Raw genomic sequence first — 17,307 nt, forward strand, 5'->3', positions numbered from 1 at the left:
GTAGAAGGGTCAGCATTTGACCATCAGGTATTCCAAGATGGGTAAACAGTGGGTTGACACTTCCACCGCACTGGAATTAGCACACCACTTTGAGTTGATGAAGAGGCAAACCCCTCCCCTCTCGATTTCCCTGACTTCACTATCCTGTCCACCCGGTGAATGGAGAATCCATCGAGTTGGATAGCCATGGGGTTATCTTGTCCGAGAGCCAGGTTTTTGAAAAGCAAAGAATATTGCAGTTCCGAGAGTCCCGTTGGTAGACAATCCGCGATCAGAGGTCATCCATTTTATTATCAAGTGACTGTACATTAACCAGTAGAATGGAGGGAAGAGATGGCCGGTTTTCCCTTTGCCTTAATCTCACCAGGATCCCCCCTCTCTTGCCTCTCTAACACCGGTTTTTCCTCTTGGGTAGCCCGGAAATTGGGTTGGAATTACAGAGAGAGTCCGGGGCAGATGAATCGAAGTAGAAGAAGGAATTGGGGTAAGTAACTGCCGATCTGATGTTCAAGAGTTCTTGACAGTTGTAAGAAATAATAACGGATACATTTCGTGAAAATAGAGTAAAAATAAATGTCAAAATAGCAAAGTTGGGTCGGAGTTTGCAAAACAGCGGCCATCCAGAAGATGTAAATAATTCCTAGTGCCAGGAGTTGATGTGATCAGTGCCCTACTCCCTACAAATATAAAAGCATTGGTTTAAGCATGGGTTCGACTGAGTGTCCATCCACTATACTTCTTATTCCAGTCTTTTTTTCCATAAAGGGAAGTATTGTGATGCAGGGCATGTTTTCCTGGTCATATTACTTGGCCAGGAAAAAGTCCTGTACCTAGAATGCCTCATACAGTTGTAGGATCTTAATTTGAGCCAGTTTGCTACAGCAGGAAAATAATCCTGCAGCGACAAGAAATGTGAATTATTATGCGGATTATAATTATTGGACATTTTTGTAGGGGTTAATACATTTTTCGTAAGGGAAAATCAACTGGAATTTCAAAGTGGAACTTCAAACTTCAGAAGCCTTTTCAAACTTCAAATACACTCAGGGGCGGAAATCCCGGGGGGGACGGGGGGGACACAACCCCCCCATCCTGGGAAAAATATGATTTGTCCCCCCCAATATATCACTGAAACATAACTATGTAATTTAAATAATATTAATAATACGCAATGAAAGCAATTGTGCTGATTATAGACACTTAATAGTGCGTTTTTAAGTTTCAAAAGATTGCGACCCCCCCACCCTTTGCCTCACAATGGTTTGATCCACTGCCAGTTCCTAAGTTGGCAAGGTAACAGAGGGGTGGTATCCACTGTCTGAAAGGCACTCAATGAACGTAACTGACGTGAGGTTAATCCAGTCAATCGCGCAAACACACTAGCTGAATATGCAGAGCTAGCGGGCAAATATGAACTATTAAGCTAGCTAGTAATTATTCCATTTATGTGGCCTCGTCAAAGATGGAATCTTTGCTATCGTCAATTTATTCCAAGATCAGCATGCAGATGATGTAAGTTAGTGCTTCAAAGTCCCTGTGATAAGGTTAGCGATAAACTGAAGTCCAAACTGAACAGAACTATACTCTCTTCTACCATTGTCTTAAATATATTTAATGGTCTCGTTGCAAAAGCTAAATTGTCGCAAGGTAACTTTTATTTCTTTCTTTTATTTCACCTTTATTTAACCCGGGTAGCAAAGATTATAGCAAACACCACTGAAACGGAATTGGTGCTCGCTAGCTTTGCAAATTCAGCTATTGTTGGAAGCCAGCCAATATGAAACAAACTATTAAAATTTCAAAAGGTTGCAGCATATGTTGTGTAAATGGTGAACTCATACAGCTGTCAACTCTTGTCATTTTAATCCGTTTCACATTTGCTAGCTACCTTTTAGATCGAAGCCCAAATAGAATGATAAAAGATAAGATGATAGAAGCCCATCTCCTACTGTAAATAACCTACACACTGTGTGTGTGTGTGTAGCCAGCCAGCCATGTAGAAAAATGGCAGAAAAATAAAAGACGGACATCAGAGTATTTTTCAGTACACCAAAACGCAAAGTAAGAACCCTAGTAGCCTAATATCTCAAAGACTTGTTGATAAAATGTTCATAAGAAAGAAATGAAATTATAATGGAAATGTTTCACAATGATGTCATTAGGCAGAGCAGGCAACAGATGGCACACAGACAGCAGAGTTGGGGACAGATATGCAGGGACAGACTGGCAGAGACAGGGAGTCTCAGGTAAGTTTGTTGAGTCTTTGTTTGGCAACATTATGAAAGGTTCTCAATTTTTTTTACTTGTAAAATAGGAACATAATTGGAAAATGCTATGGATACCCCCACTCTCAACTTAAACTGGTGACTGAACTAAGATTTGTTAAAGGCAATGGCATTGCTGTTGTGATTAGTTGTGTAGTTTTGGGTACCGGTAGTTAGGAGTACGGCAAACATCTTATTTCTTTGGTTCCTCAATATACATTTACCATATTACAATGTAGGCTATGTGTTACAGCACTACTTTTGGTGTCCCCCTCAGGAATTGCTCTTGAGAAAATTTCATGTAATTGTCCCCTCCAAAGTTGATATCAGATTTTCGCCCCTGAATACACTACAAGTTTTACATTTCCTGGAAAGTTTCAGAAAAGTTATCCTGCAACAGGGTGATCAAATTAAGATCCTGAATATGTAGGTCTGTAGGTTTATGTAATATGGACTTCAGTAAAGTATTTTGTTTACACTAATACTTTATTTCCTCGCAAATTACATCTGAAGCTAAAAGGGAAACGAGGATAAATTTGCCACTTAAATTGTTCCTTTGCATAAGTGATAAGCATTTTTGTTTTACCATATCATATATTATGTCCGAGTTGTTTAAACTTTGTTGTCCCTGAAGCACCCACTAAAAGGTTCAGGCTCTTGATCTTCAAGCCAACTCTCATCGCCACACTATTACAGCCAATATGATATATCACTATCACCGTATCATAGCCAGACTTACAGTGTGATAATAGAGCTGTAATAGCATTGTCATAGCACATAATAACATGGTTAAATCAGCTGTTGAATGGTTGGGCAGCACAAACTCTTCTATCTAGACTTTTCGAAAACACGGAGAAGGATCCTTTAGACACAGTTTGTGGTGTGTGATCACAGTTTGTGGTCCTCTATAGCTTAGTTTGTAGAGCATGGCGCTTGCAAAGCCAGTATAGTGGGTTTGATTCCCGGGACCACCCGTATGTAAAATGTATGCACGCATGACTGTAAGCCGCTAAAAGCATATATTATTATATATTATTATCATTATTAATAAAATATTATTAATAATATTATTATTAAGATATATATTACAGTTCAGCATGGTTAGGATCGAATAATACTGTCTGGTGACTGGCCATGGTGGAAGGATCAGAGCTACAGCGCTTTCTAACCACAAATAAGATTCTAACCATTAACCCCAACCTTGACCTTAAGCCTGACCCTACCACTAAATTATATATTACAGTTCAGCATGGTTAGGATCGAATAATGGGATTTCTCTAGATCATTGGTTTCTAAGTTTCATTGAACAAAAGTGTGTGTGCTCCAGACATTTTATTCGCTGTCAGATATTCTCCCTAACTGCTCAGTCACTGGTATCACATACAACCACAAGAGGGCAGTTTTGATCTTTTTTTCAGGTCATCATACTGTCTGGTGACTGGCCATGGTGGAAGGATCAGAGCTACAGCGCTTTCTAACCACAAATAAGATTCTAACCATTAACCCCAACCTTGACCTTAAGCCTGACCCTACCACTAAATTAAGAATAAAAAGCTAATGTAGGCTACTTGTTTGTCATTAGTGACGAAATTACAATGGCGTTTTTGACATGACCATCTAGTGACTACCGTCCTTTGATTTTACAATATCACACATCCCTGCATTTTGATTTAACATAAACCCTCAGCTGCATTTGCCTTCATCAGTGATGTAACGTCTTCTGGATGAGACCAGTGAGTATAAGGTCTAATGAAGTTCAGTGGGTTTTAGATGCGTTAATGACATAACACAAGCTGACACCACAGCTCAGAGCGAAGACTGTAGATTAGATAAGGAAGGTGCTGGTCATTACCTCACCAGAGGGATACAGTTACCTCCTACTCAGGTCACCATCATCATTCTCATTATCACCCTCCATCCCTCTGCCTTTATATGGTGTATATGAATCAAGTCCTTGTATAGCTTTTTGACCCCTCGTGCATCAGACATCTGAAAGGACTTAAAACGGTACACTACATGACCAAAAGTATGTGGACACCTGCTGATCAAACATCTCATTCCACAACCACAGGCATTAATATGGAGATGGTCCCCCCTTTGCTGCTATAACAGCCTCCACTCTTCTGGGAAGGCTTGCCACTAGATGTTGGAATATTGCTACTGGGATTTGCTTCCATTCAGCCAAAAGAGCATTATTGAGGTCGGGCACTGATGCTGGGCGATTAAGCCTGGCTCGCAGTCGGCCTTCCAATTCATCCCAAAGGTGTTCGATGGGGTTGAGCTCAGGGCCCTGTGGGGGCCAATCAAGTTCTTCCACACCAATCTCAACCAACCATTTCTGTATGCGCCTCGCTTTATGCACGGGGGCATTGTCATGCTGAAACAGGGCCTTCCCTAAACTTTTGCAACAAAGTTGGAAGAGCAGAATAGTCTAGAACGTATGCTGTAGCGTTTAGCTTTCCCTTCACTGGAACTAAGGCGCCTAGCCCGATCCATGAAAAACAGCCCCACACCATTATTCCTCCTCCACCAAACTTTACTGTTGGCACTATGCATTCGAGCAGGTAGCGTTCTCCTGGCATCCGCCAAACCCAGATTCGTCTGTCGGACTGCCAGATGGTGAAGCTTGATTCATCACTCCAGAGAATGTGTTTCCACTGCTCCAGAGTCCAATGGCAGTGAGCTTTACACCACTCCAGCTGCTGCTTGGCATTTCAGGCTTGTGTGTGGCTGCTTGGCCATGGAAACCCATTTCATGAAGCTCCTGACTAACAGTTATTGTGCTGATGTTGCTTCCAGAGGCAGATTGGAACTCGGTAGTGAGTGTTGTAACCGAGGACACACGATTTTTATGGGCTACGCGCTTAAGCATTCGGCAGTCCCATTCTGTGAGCTTGTGTGGCTGACCACTTCGCGGCTGAGCTGTTGTTGCTCCTAGACATTTCCACTTCACAAAAACAGCATTTACAGTTGACTTTAGCAGCTCTAGCAGGGCAGCAATTTTACGAACTGACTTGTTGGAAAGGTGGCATCCAATGATGGTGCCACGTTGAACGTCAGTGAGCTTTTCAGTAAGGCCATTGTACTGCAATTGTTTGTCAATGGAGATTGCATGGCTCTGTGCTCTATTTTGGTTGAAATAGCCGAATCCAGTCATTTGAAGGGGTGTCCACATACTTATTTATATATAGCATATTAGCAATATTGTAATAACGCTACATCTTTTGGAGTGGCTGCCGATCCGAGTTCTCTGAAACCCTCTTTCCGACAGCTAAAGGTTCGAAGCTTCTGCGCATGTGCTGAATTCTCTACTTTAAGCACAGTCTCTCTTCAACTCATTCTTGTTCATGTTTTGTACACTCAGTGTATGTGCTTTGATTGAAACAAAACACAGTTATTCTACAGTTTGTTAACACTATTTGCTCTAAAATTAGCACACTGTACATCATTCTAAACATCACGGTGCTTCGAAACAACACTGTACATAACTCAAGATCTACATTCATATTCCCATGAAAATGATTGAGATCAAATGGTTGGCATGGAGACGTTTCACAGGTACAACTTGAAGAATTATCATTCATGATTGATGATGGGAAATGTGACCTTGAAAAAAGGTTTTTCCTGCACTACAGATGGCTATAGCAGTCCACTAATAAAATACTTTTGTATTAATATTTTGGGGGATATTGATTTTTCAGCACCCCTACTTCCCCCGCTATATATGTATTTCAATGACAACTTACGTTAGCCAAAGACTGGTCCAGTTCCCCTGTAAATGTTGTTCTCACAGGATTCACTCACGTGCGCACAGGCTGCATTGTACCTCGGATTCCTGTAGGCGCCCTTCTCGCCTTGCGCTCTCTCCAGGTCGCAGTTTGACGCACTCGGGGAGGACCAGCCTGCCTGACCACTGACACTCTCAGCCAGAGATATAAAGACAAACTTTACATTTCCAGACTGCGGTGCTCTCGGTGGTTCACCTTCAGTGTCGCCTCATCTACTGTATTTGCCTATTTAAATATTCAAACTCTGTCATCAACGGAGAGCAAGCCATTTGGGAATCAAGGACTGGAGAGAGGATATATGTTTAAAGCTGTTGATGCAGGATACAGCTTTCAGTCAGGGTAGAAGAGGAGAAGGAATAGGCTACAGTGTCAACTGGATAGCTTTGGATAAAGTTTTCTGAAGTTCCCTTGGCGTCTGGGATTAACATGGGTACCTTGCGCGACCTCCAATACGCGCTTCAGGAGAAGATTGAGGAGCTGCGGCAGCGGGACGCGCTCATTGATGAGCTAGAACTGGAGCTTGACCAGAAAGATGAACTGATACAAAAACTACAGAACGAACTGGATAAATACCGGTCCGTTATCAAACCGGCCACCCAACAGGTCGTCAAACAGACCGAGCTGCACGAGCACCAACGAACTAAGAGACAGGCGATATCTGCCGAACCCACCGCATTCGACATCCATGATCTTAGCCATGTCACGCTGCCTTTCTACCCCAAAAGTCCACAGTAGGTGTACAATTACAACAGGGGTGCCTGTTTCTGCATTACTGTATCATGTTTTGACGTTATGTGATACAGCCCGTGGCTGTGTTTATCCATTGTGCATTATTTTAAGTGTGCTTATGGCGCATCAGGTGTGAGACCTATCATATTGCCATTTCAAATCAAGGGTTTCCCACATTGAATGATTTTTATTTTTGCACTTTGCCATTGCGTATCAAATGATATACCTTATTTGACTGTAATGGCTCAGTGAGTAAATTCTTTAGAAGCCGAAAGAAGAATGTCAAATAATTAATTAATTAATTCATTCATGTATCCACCCATCCATTAATATTAAAGATACACTATGCAGAACTGTGTCTGCTATTTCCTGGTTGGTAAAATTCTAATAGTTCACCTGTTTTCAGTTTATGACAAAACAAGCAAGTATAGTGTAGAGAACCATTGTACCATCTAAACCGCTGTGAACTATTTTTTTCCATATCCAATAATATTGTATTTTCAGCTGTTTGAAGCTGGTGTGCAAAACCGACAGTAAAAGAGCAAAAACAAAACAAAACTTAAAAACTGGAAGAAAAGAAATATTGCACATAGAACAGATCTAATGCTTCTTAGACTTGCTTTCAATGAGAATGACAGCTCTTTAAGTCAAATTGCTACGTGAATTTTGTGTGTCCCCAAAAAGTTACGTATTGCATCTTTAATTCATTTTCGCTCTCTCTCGCTCTCTCACACACACACAAACACACCAGCCTGGCAGAGTCAGTCAGTAGGATATATGCAAATGTATGTGGGTGAGTACATAAACAGGAGACAGACAGAGGGCAGAAAATACCAGCTTTATTGCAGCTTTTTTACTGTTGAATAATAAACTCATTTAGCTTTCTGTAGATTAATCATGTCTGACACCCAACAGATGCACTGTAAAGGGATTACCATGAATTCGACAGTCATTTACAGGCAGCTCGGTGGCAAATTCTGTGTAATGACACACAGTACAATACTGTAAAATTGACTGTATTATACTGTAAAAAAGCAAATGCTACAATAATCAGAATGAATTAATGGATGAATGAATGAAATTCATTGAGGGGAGGGGTTTGTATTTCACAATATTTTTATGTACTTACAAGGGATTGGTGCAAGCAGGTTGGCTACTAGGTAAAGTATTTACACATTACATCATATTAATGAATATTTGGTGTTTTATGTCACTTGCACTTCTAGAGGCATTAGCAAAGGCTTCCAAACTGGCAGCAACTACAGGGCAAAACAGACCAAATAGATATGGGATGATGCTCAACCATTTAAGGTTCAAGACTAGCTGTCACTCCAATCTGTCCACTATATATTTTAAATTGATGGGGAACTATAACCACATATAGTGCCTTCAGAAAGTATGCACACCTCTTGACTTTTTCCACATTTTGTGGAACATTTTGTGTCACTGTAAGGGGTGTTTAACTGGCGGCAGAGAAGTCAGACGCAGGAGAGAAATAACTGTGTTTCCAACGGCGCAGTTTATTACAGAAAACCCACCGGAAAACATAATAATAAAAATCTATGGGTAAAGATAACCCGACGCACACCAGTACATGTCATCAATATACACCACTACACCCTGCCCGTGCAGGTCCCTGAAAATCTCATCTACAAAGGCTTGGAAGACTGATGGCGCATTCATCAACCCGTACGGCATGACGAGGTACTCATAGTCCTCTGAGGTGGTACTGAAAGCCGTCTTCCAGTCGTCTCCCTCTCGGATACGCACCAGGTTGTAGGCGCTCCTGAGATCTAGTTTAGTGAAGATGCGCGCCCCGTGCATTGACTCTATCGCTGTGGCTATGAGCGGTAGCGGGTAACTATACCTCACAGTGATCTAATTCAGACCCCGATAGTCAATAAACGGGCGCAGACCCCCCTCCTTCTTCTTCACAAAAAATAAACTCGAGGAGGCGGGTGAAGTGGAGGACCGAATGTATCCTTGACGCAGGAATTCGGAGACATATGTTTCCATAGCCTCCGTCTCCGCCTGTGAGAGGGGATACACGTGACTCCTGGGAAGTGCAGCGTCTACCAGGAGGTCTATCGCACAATCGCCCCGTCGATGAGGTGGTAATTGAGTCGCCTTCTTTTTGGAGAAGACGAGAGCCAAATCGGCATATTCAGGGGGAATGCGCACGGTGTAGACCTGGTCTGGACTCTCCACCGTTGTAGCACCAACGGAAACCCCTAAACACCTACCTGAGCACTCTCGCGACCACCCAGTGAGAGCCCTCTGTGGCCAAGAAACAGAGGGGTTATGACAAGCTAACCAGGGTAGACCCAGCACCCCGGGAAACACAGGAGAGTCAATAAGGAAGAGACTAATTCTCTCCGTATGACCCCCTGCGTCACCATGCCCAAAGGCGCGGTGACCTCCCTAATCAACCCTGACCCTAATGGTCGACTATCTAAGGCGTGAACGGGGAAGGGCACATCCACGGGAACAATGGGGGTCCCTAAACTATGCGCTAATGCTCTATCAATGAAATTCACAGCCGCGCCTGAATCTACGAGCGCCTTATGCTGGGAATGCGGGGAAAACTCAGGAAAAGTGACAGACACAAACATATGTGCAACAGAGGGCTCTGGGTGAGAATGGTGCCGGCTCACCTGGGGTGACGCCAGAGCGCCCTGCCTGCTGCCTCGATTCCCAAAAGAACCAACCCGGCACCGACCGGCAGTGTGACCTCTGCAGCCACAGATGGTGCACAAGCGGGAACCCCCTCCGGTCTCCCTGTGCACCGCCCCTCCCAGCTCCATGGGTATAGGAGAGGGGGTGCGGAAAGATGGAACCACCAGACCCTGATCTGGACGTCCGCGAGTAGCCAGCAGGTTGTCCAGCCGGATGGACAGGTCCACCAGCTGGTTGAATGGGAGGGTGGTGTCTCTGCAGGCCAGCTCACTACAGACGTCCTCGCGCAGACTGCAACAGTAATGGTCAATCAGGGCCCTGTTGTTCCATCCCGCGCCGGCAGCCAGGGTCCTAAACTCCAGCGTGAACTCCTGGACGCTCCTCGTCTCCTGCCTCAGATGGTAGAGGCGTTCACCCACCGCTCTACCCTCGGGCGGGTGGTTGAAGACTGCTTGGAAACGGCGGGTGAACTCCTCAAACTGGTCCAACGCCGCATCTCCCTCTCTCCACATGGTGTTGGCCCACTCCAGGGCTTTCCCGGTGAGGCACGAGACGAGGGCGGACACCCTCTCACGACCCGATGGAGCTGGGTGGACGGTCGTAACAGGAACCCCTGGCAGTTCGCAGCACTCCCGTCGTACTCCTGGGGCAAGGAGAGACGAATCCCACTGGGTTCAGGCGGGAAAGGGGCGCTCAAGGGAGACCCCGGCTGTGCTGGTGGAGACGCTGGAAGAACTCCCTGTCTCTCCCAGCGGTCCATTGTCTGGACAACGCGGTCCATGGTGGTGCCAAGATGGTGTAGTATTGCTGCATGCTCCTGGACGCGCTCCTCCACTCCTATGACCGGGGTACCGTCTCCTGCTGACTCCATAGTAAGGACGGAGATTCTGTAAGGGGTGTTTAACTGGCGGCAGAGAAGTCAGACGCAGGAGAGAAATAACTGTGTTTCCCACGGCGTAGTTTATTACAAAAAACCCACCGGAAAACATAATAATAAAAATCAATGGGTAAACATAACCCAACGCACAATCTCCGACAAGGACATGAGGGGAAACAGAGGGTTAAATACACAACATGTAATTGATGGGATTGGAACCAGGTGTGAAGGAAGACAAGACAAAACCAATGGAAAATGAAAAATGGGTCAGTGATGGCTAGAAGGTCGGTGACGTCGACCGCCGAACACCGCCCGAACAAGGAGAGGGACCGACTTCGGCGGAAGTCGTGACAGTCACTCACTGGTTTACACACAATATCCCATAATGTCAAAGTGGATTTGTGTTTTTAGACATGTATACTTATTCCTGAATTAAAAATATTAAGCTGAAATATCTTGAGTCAATAAGTATTCAACCTCTTTGTTATGGCAAGCCTAAATAAGTTCAGGAGTAAAAATGTGCTTAACAAGTCACATAATACGTTGCATGGACTCAGTCTTTTGTGCAGTAAATCAAATCAAATCAAATGTATTTATAAAGCCCTTCTTACATCAGCTGATATCTCAAAGTGCTGTACAGAAACCCAGCCTAAAACCCCAAACAGCAAGTAATGCAGGTGTAGAAGCACGGTGGCTAGGAAAAACTCCCTAGAAAGGCCAGAACCTAGGAAGAAACCTAGAGAGGAACCAGGCTATGAGGGGTGGCCAGTCCTCTTCTGGCTGTAATAGTGTTTAACAGGATTTTTGACTACCTAATCTCTGTACCCCACACATACAATTATCTGTAAGGTCCCTCAGTCAAGCAGTGAATTTCAAACAGATTCAACCACAAAGACAAGGGACATTTTCCAATGCCTCGCAAAAAAGGGCACCTATTGAAGGAGATGTGTCGCACTACATGAGGGAAATAGTGGTCCCACCAGATACTGACTGGTTTTCTGATCCATGCCCCTACCTTTTTAAAATATCTGTGACCAACAGATGCATGTCTGTATTCCCAGTCATGTGAAATCCATACATTAGGGCCTACGGAATTTATTTCAATTGACTGATTTCCTTATATAAACTGTAACTCAGTAAAATCTCTGTCTCTCTACACAGAAACACACACTCCTCTTGTTGTCTCTGCACACATGCACATACGTACACTACGCAATCAACACTCACCTCTCCCTCTCTCTCGCGCCAACAAACTTGTATGTGGTCTCATGCATTTAGAGACACATTCCGCACCTCATGTTGCATTGTTTGTCTAACATGTCACTCAAAATCAATACACACCTCAAGGTGGATGAGAAACATTTGATGCTTGTCTCTGGAAATCAAACCCTGAACAAAAAGGGTTATTGATGCTATAATTATTTACTGTCTTCAAAATTAAGTTGAGGTTTAATCAATTTAAAAAGCCTGGAAATCACTTACCTTGAGAATATGATTGTGGTGGTGATGATATGTTTTCTCAGATGTTCTGTTTTTCTGATAGGCTTATTAGATGTGTGGTACAGTAGCTATAAAAGGTGTTTTAGTCTACATGAAACATCAAAGACGCATAGAAATCAGCTGAATAATAAGCCTTGCTGAGTGGCCAGCTGTGTCCATTGAAGCCAGATAAGAATGGGTCTGTCCTGGTGGCCTGCTGCACATGTAATATGCTTTTAGGGTTTCATTGAGGAAGAGTCAACATGAAGGGAGGTTATTATTTGAAGAGGAAAAAGTTATTTTTCTTAGTTGTATCTGTCAGCATTGTGCAGCATATCACCCAAAGCCCCTTTTTAATCCTCTGGCTTCATTCCTTTGTTTTTCTTCAGTGAGGCAAATTAAATTGGTTGTGTTGGTCAGCTGGGTATCTGTCCTGGTGCCAGATGAGGACACGAGATGGAGGCCAAACATGACCCTTATTTTCCTTCCCCTTATCTGTGTTGGTGTCAGCAAGGAGGGATCAAATTATGTTTTGGAAAGTCTGTATGTCACATCCTCTGTCTCTATATGATATCTCAGAAATGTATGAATGACAATTACTTAATGTGAAAAGTTTTGAACCGTCAGTGTTTGACAGGTTATACTTCACTTTCGTGCACCTTATGAAAACTTCATAACAGTTTTGGTGCATTTTTTAAGTAAAAGCATATTGTCGTCATTGTCTTGAACAAGCAGACATTTATGGTTGTCAATGCAGAGGCCTTTGACAACCATTTTGGGTACAGAGTAATGAGTTTCAATAGAGCTGCTCCTTTATCAATTAGAACAGAGCACTGTGATGTTTACTCAATGGCTTGGAAATCAATGTCCCTCCTCTGTTTGACCAACTTTCAATATTTATTTATTTGTCTGTTTTGGTTTAGATAGCTGAAAAAAAAGAAAAAATAGCAGACTGCTCTTGTCAGTAATACTTTGTTTATTCAGCGTATGTGTCGACCTATTGGCCTTCGTCAGAGGGTTTAGAAAACCTGTTTTTGAAAAGATGTGGCCTTTAAAATGCTGAGGTATATTAATGGCCTTGTTCTTTCTCTCCCAGTTTTACTCTCTTTATATTTAAAACTAGTTCTCTGGAATATGTCTGTTGGTCTCTCTCTCTATCTCTATTTTCACTCGCTCAGCCTCTCTCTCCCTTATTCTTCTAAAAGAGCATATTTTCTCCTTTTAAGGAAGACAGACCGTGTTCAGTCCCCAAACCTGACTGAGTGTGTGTATCTTCCCTTCCAACGGAGAGAAAGAGAAGAGGAAGGAGAGGAGGAGGAGAGGAGGTTGGGTGCGTAATGGGGTGGCTGGCTAGAGTATAGAGGACATGAAACAGAGGGATGTTACTGGACTGCAGGCTCCTTCACTCTGGGGTCCGTAGTGTAGTAGGGAGGCCAGGAACCCTCCCTCATTTCCTGGGTGTAAATCTGTCAAAGTCAGGGTTAGGGTTAAGGAGAGACGTCGCTCTGGATAAGAGCGTCTGCTAAATGACTAAAATGTAAATGTAAATGTAGACGTTTCTGGAGGTATGCTAAAATGTTACCTCTCCCTACTGTGCTTCTCTTTACTCTCTCATGGTTAGTATTAAAGTATAGATTGAAATATAGTGTTGTTTTTAAAGTATGCTCCTTTTATACCTTGATAACATCAAAAAAGATAAGCATAAAATGTATGCACGCATGACTGTAAGTAAGTCACTTTGGATAAAAGTGTCTGCTAAATTACATATATTATTGTATTATATTTTGTCAGCCTGGCTGTGTGTGGTCGCTCCTAAAGAGGAAAGGGGAATACCTAGTCAGTGGTACAACTGAATGCCTTCAACTGAAATGTGTTTTCAGCATTTAACCCAACCCCTCTGACATCCACATCTTCAGTGCCCAGGGTTAACTGTCTTGCTCAGGGGCAGAACAACATATTTTTACCTTGTCAGCTCAGGGATTTGATCCAGCAACCTTTTAGTTACTGGCCCAATGCTCTAACCACTAGGCTAGGAACAGAGGGGTGTTTGGTGGTGTGTTGCCACAGAATTCTGGGCGGGACTTTAGAAGCTCGGGCAACACTTCAAACCGTCTCCCTTTTGTGAGTTCTATTCTCAGCATCCTTTGAGAGTTAGAAAGGGTTTCCTGTCCCTATTTTATCCAAGCTTCTCTTTGAAGACAGCAGTTCTCGTTGGATTAACCCTGTTACATGTGATTAGCCTCTTTTACAGAATTGGATGATAGAGAGCCGCATGACACTACACTGTCTGCTTCCCTGTGAAAGGATTTCAGTACAAAACAGACACAGAACATCTCAGTATACAGCACATTACACTCAATCTTGTCTAGTCTAATTCTATGCTCTGTTCAAAAGTAGTGCACTAGGGAATGGGGTTTTATTTGAGATTTTGTCAAGGGGCTGCAAAGCATCAACGGAATCAGGCGCAAAATTGTGGTGTTTAGGTGCAGAAGGTGAGCTGGGACCATGGATATTAACAAGATGTTAACTAACACTGATATATAAACAGAGACTCTTAAAATAATAAACAATAATATAAATAGGGTTATCCAAAATGCACTTTAACAGGTATTTAATCTGATGGGTTCTGATTTATACACTTCAAATATTGTTACAGGTATCCTATGGAAAGGAGAAGGGCCACAGTCTGGTTGTTACACCAGCAGTTAATGGTTGTCTGTAGGAGGAATGCATATGGTGGAGTCAATTAAGGTTGGATATGAGCCAGGGGATTGGAATATTATTGAGTAAGGGTAAGGCAATCACATGGTTGCGATCACTGATAAGGGTGGAGAGCTGTGGATTAGAGAGGAATGGTGGCCGAGGTCAGGTCAGGTCACATTAACCTCCCTGGGCAAGGTGGGACGTTTGCGTCCCACCCTAGTCAACAGCCAGTGGAATCGTGTGGCGCGAAATACAAATACCTCATAAATGCTATAACTTCAATTTCTCAAACATATGACTATTTTACACCATTTTAAAGACAAGACTCTCGTTAATCTAACCCCACTGTCCGATTTCAAAAAGGCTTTACAGTGAAAGCAAAACATTAGATTATGTCAGGAGAGGACCCCGCCAAAAATAATCACACAGCCATTTTCAAAGCATGCATATATGTCACAAAAACCAAAACCACAGCTAAATGCAGCACTAACCTTTGATGATCTTCATCAGATGACACTCCTAGGACATTATGTTATACAATACATGCATGTTTTGTTCAATCAAGTTCATATTTATATCAAAAACCAGCTTTTTACATTTGCATGTGATGTTCAGAACTAGCATACCCACCGCAAACTTCCGGTGAATTTACTTAATTACTCACGATAAACGTTCACAAAATACATAACAATTATTTGAAGAATTATAGATAAAGAACTCCTTTATGCAATCGCGGTGTCAGATTTTAAAATAGCTTTTCGGCGAAAAGCTAATTTGACACCCACCAAGTTTGGCCCTCACCAAACTCAGATTTACTATAAGAAAAATTGGATTACCTTTGCTGTTCTTCATCAGAATGCACTCCCAGGACTTCTACTTCAACAACAAATGTTGTTTTGGTTCGAAATAATCCATAGTTATATTGAAATAGCTCCGTTTTGTTCGTGCGTTGAGGTCAGTATCCGAAGGGTGACGCGCGGGCGCATTTCGTGACAAAAAACTTCAAAATATTACATTACCGTACTTCGAAGCATGTCAAACGCTGTTTAAAATCAATTTTTATGCTATTTTTCTCGTAAAATAGCAATAATATTCCAACCGGGTGACGTTTTATTCGTTCAAAGAGTCCTCTCGTGCACGCGTGCTCCAGTGTCAGTGTTCCCTGCCTGACCACTCACAAAAACTCCTGCTGTTTTTCGCCCAGAGACTGCAGAGCTCTCATTCCATTTTCTGCCGCCTTCTGAGAGCCAATGAAAGCCTTAGAAAATGCCACGTTACAGCAGAGATGCTGTATTTTTGATAGAGATGCCCTAGAAGAACAACAAATTGTCAGACAGGGCACTTCCTGCATGGAATCTTCTCAAGATTTGGCCTGCCATATGAGTTCTGCTATACTCACAGACACCATTCAAACAGTTTTACAAACTTTGGAGTGTTTTCTATCCAAATCTACTAATTAGATGCATATTCTCGTTTCTGGGTAAGAGTAGTAACCAGTTTAAATCGGGTACGTTTTTTATCCGGCCGTGAAAATACTGCCCCTAGCCCCAACAGGTTAAGGGAGAAGGAGCAGTTTATTACCCACATCACTTAACTTCCTGCCTAGCAATAAATAATTAATGTTTCGAGGGAAGGAGGAGACTTCACCTAAATTGGGGTATATATACACTTGTGCTGGTGGGAACACCGTCTTGGTCTGTTCAGCTGTCTGACCCATTGGGTAAATAAACTTGGTTTGAGTTTTTAATAGTTGTCCATCAGTTTTTACAGTCATTTAGAACCTAACACATCAATTAAATGTCACTCTATAATCAGATCACTCACAATAATTTAAACATGAATGTTCAATACCATAGTACATTTCAACATATGAGGACATGATATCACATAAAAAGCATTTGAATAATGAATGACGATTATGAAAATAGCCCTCAACATTCTAATTACTGAGCGTGCGTGCCGGTCACATTCGCATAGTTATCCATCAGGTGCGCGTGCTCAGTAATGAGAACGTGCAGTTCACTCACACAACCCGCGGTAACTTTAAACTCTATTAAAGAATGTTTACATTTCTTCTCGTGTGTGATATTTTGTGAAATAACTGTTGGACATGTTAAGTGATAGGAATATGTTTGAAAATGCTAGCAAAATGAACAAGCATTAGCAATGATTTGCAAATTGTGGTTGGCGCCAGATGAGGGAAATGCGTTGGAGTGGAATGTGTGGCATTGCCACATAAACATTTGACAGAACTCCACTTTTTTTTATGGCCCCCCGGTTGCTGCACTGCTCCCCCTCCCTGCATCTTCGCCCTCCTTCCTTTTCCAATTTTCTCCCCCTCGTTTACTTTCTTCTCAATGGTCAACCTCTACATACATTTCACTTTCTCTCCATCTGTCACTTTTTCTGAACCTCATTCTGAGAAAATACTCAATCAACAAACTGTTCTCTGCAAACCCATGTCTGAAAGGATTGTACAGATTTTGGGCATTTGTTCAGTTTGGCTCTGCCTAAATTGACATCCCTCCCTGTCCCCATCTCTTTTGATATGAATATGTTATTCTCTCTGGCTTTCTTTGAATTTTGCTTCTAAAGCAGCTGGGAAAATGAGGCAGTTTTGAATAGAAAACTTGGCATTAGCCTTGTACCCTGTGTTTTTTGGTTCCTGCATACACCAGGGGTGTAGGCCTATTCACTAACTAACAAACGGAACGGAAGCAAACAGAACATAACAGGGACGGAATTTATGCAATAGAAATATTTGTTTTCTGTGCAAAACAGAAACAGAAAA

The 17,307-nt window shown here is 42.7% G+C and overlaps 1 protein-coding gene across 2 annotated transcripts in view; it reads left to right on the plus strand.

Moving 5' to 3' along the window:
* Positions 1–17,307, plus strand: part of LOC115193760 (cGMP-dependent protein kinase 1) — a 145,730-nt gene that overhangs the window by 15,972 nt on the left and 112,451 nt on the right. Inside the window, exon 1 of one of the 2 annotated variants that reach the window (XM_029752720.1) lies at positions 5,959–6,783. The exons of the other annotated variant lie outside the window; for it this stretch is intronic. Coding sequence (XP_029608580.1) covers positions 6,479–6,783 — 305 coding nt within the window. The 5' untranslated portion in view covers positions 5,959–6,478. Of the gene's footprint in view, positions 1–5,958; positions 6,784–17,307 lie in introns of those variants that run through there. 2 annotated transcript variants of the gene reach the window in all.

The sequence above is a fragment of the Salmo trutta genome, chromosome 5 (assembly GCF_901001165.1).
Source record: "Salmo trutta chromosome 5, fSalTru1.1, whole genome shotgun sequence".
NCBI classification, from domain to species: Eukaryota; Metazoa; Chordata; class Actinopteri; order Salmoniformes; family Salmonidae; genus Salmo; species Salmo trutta.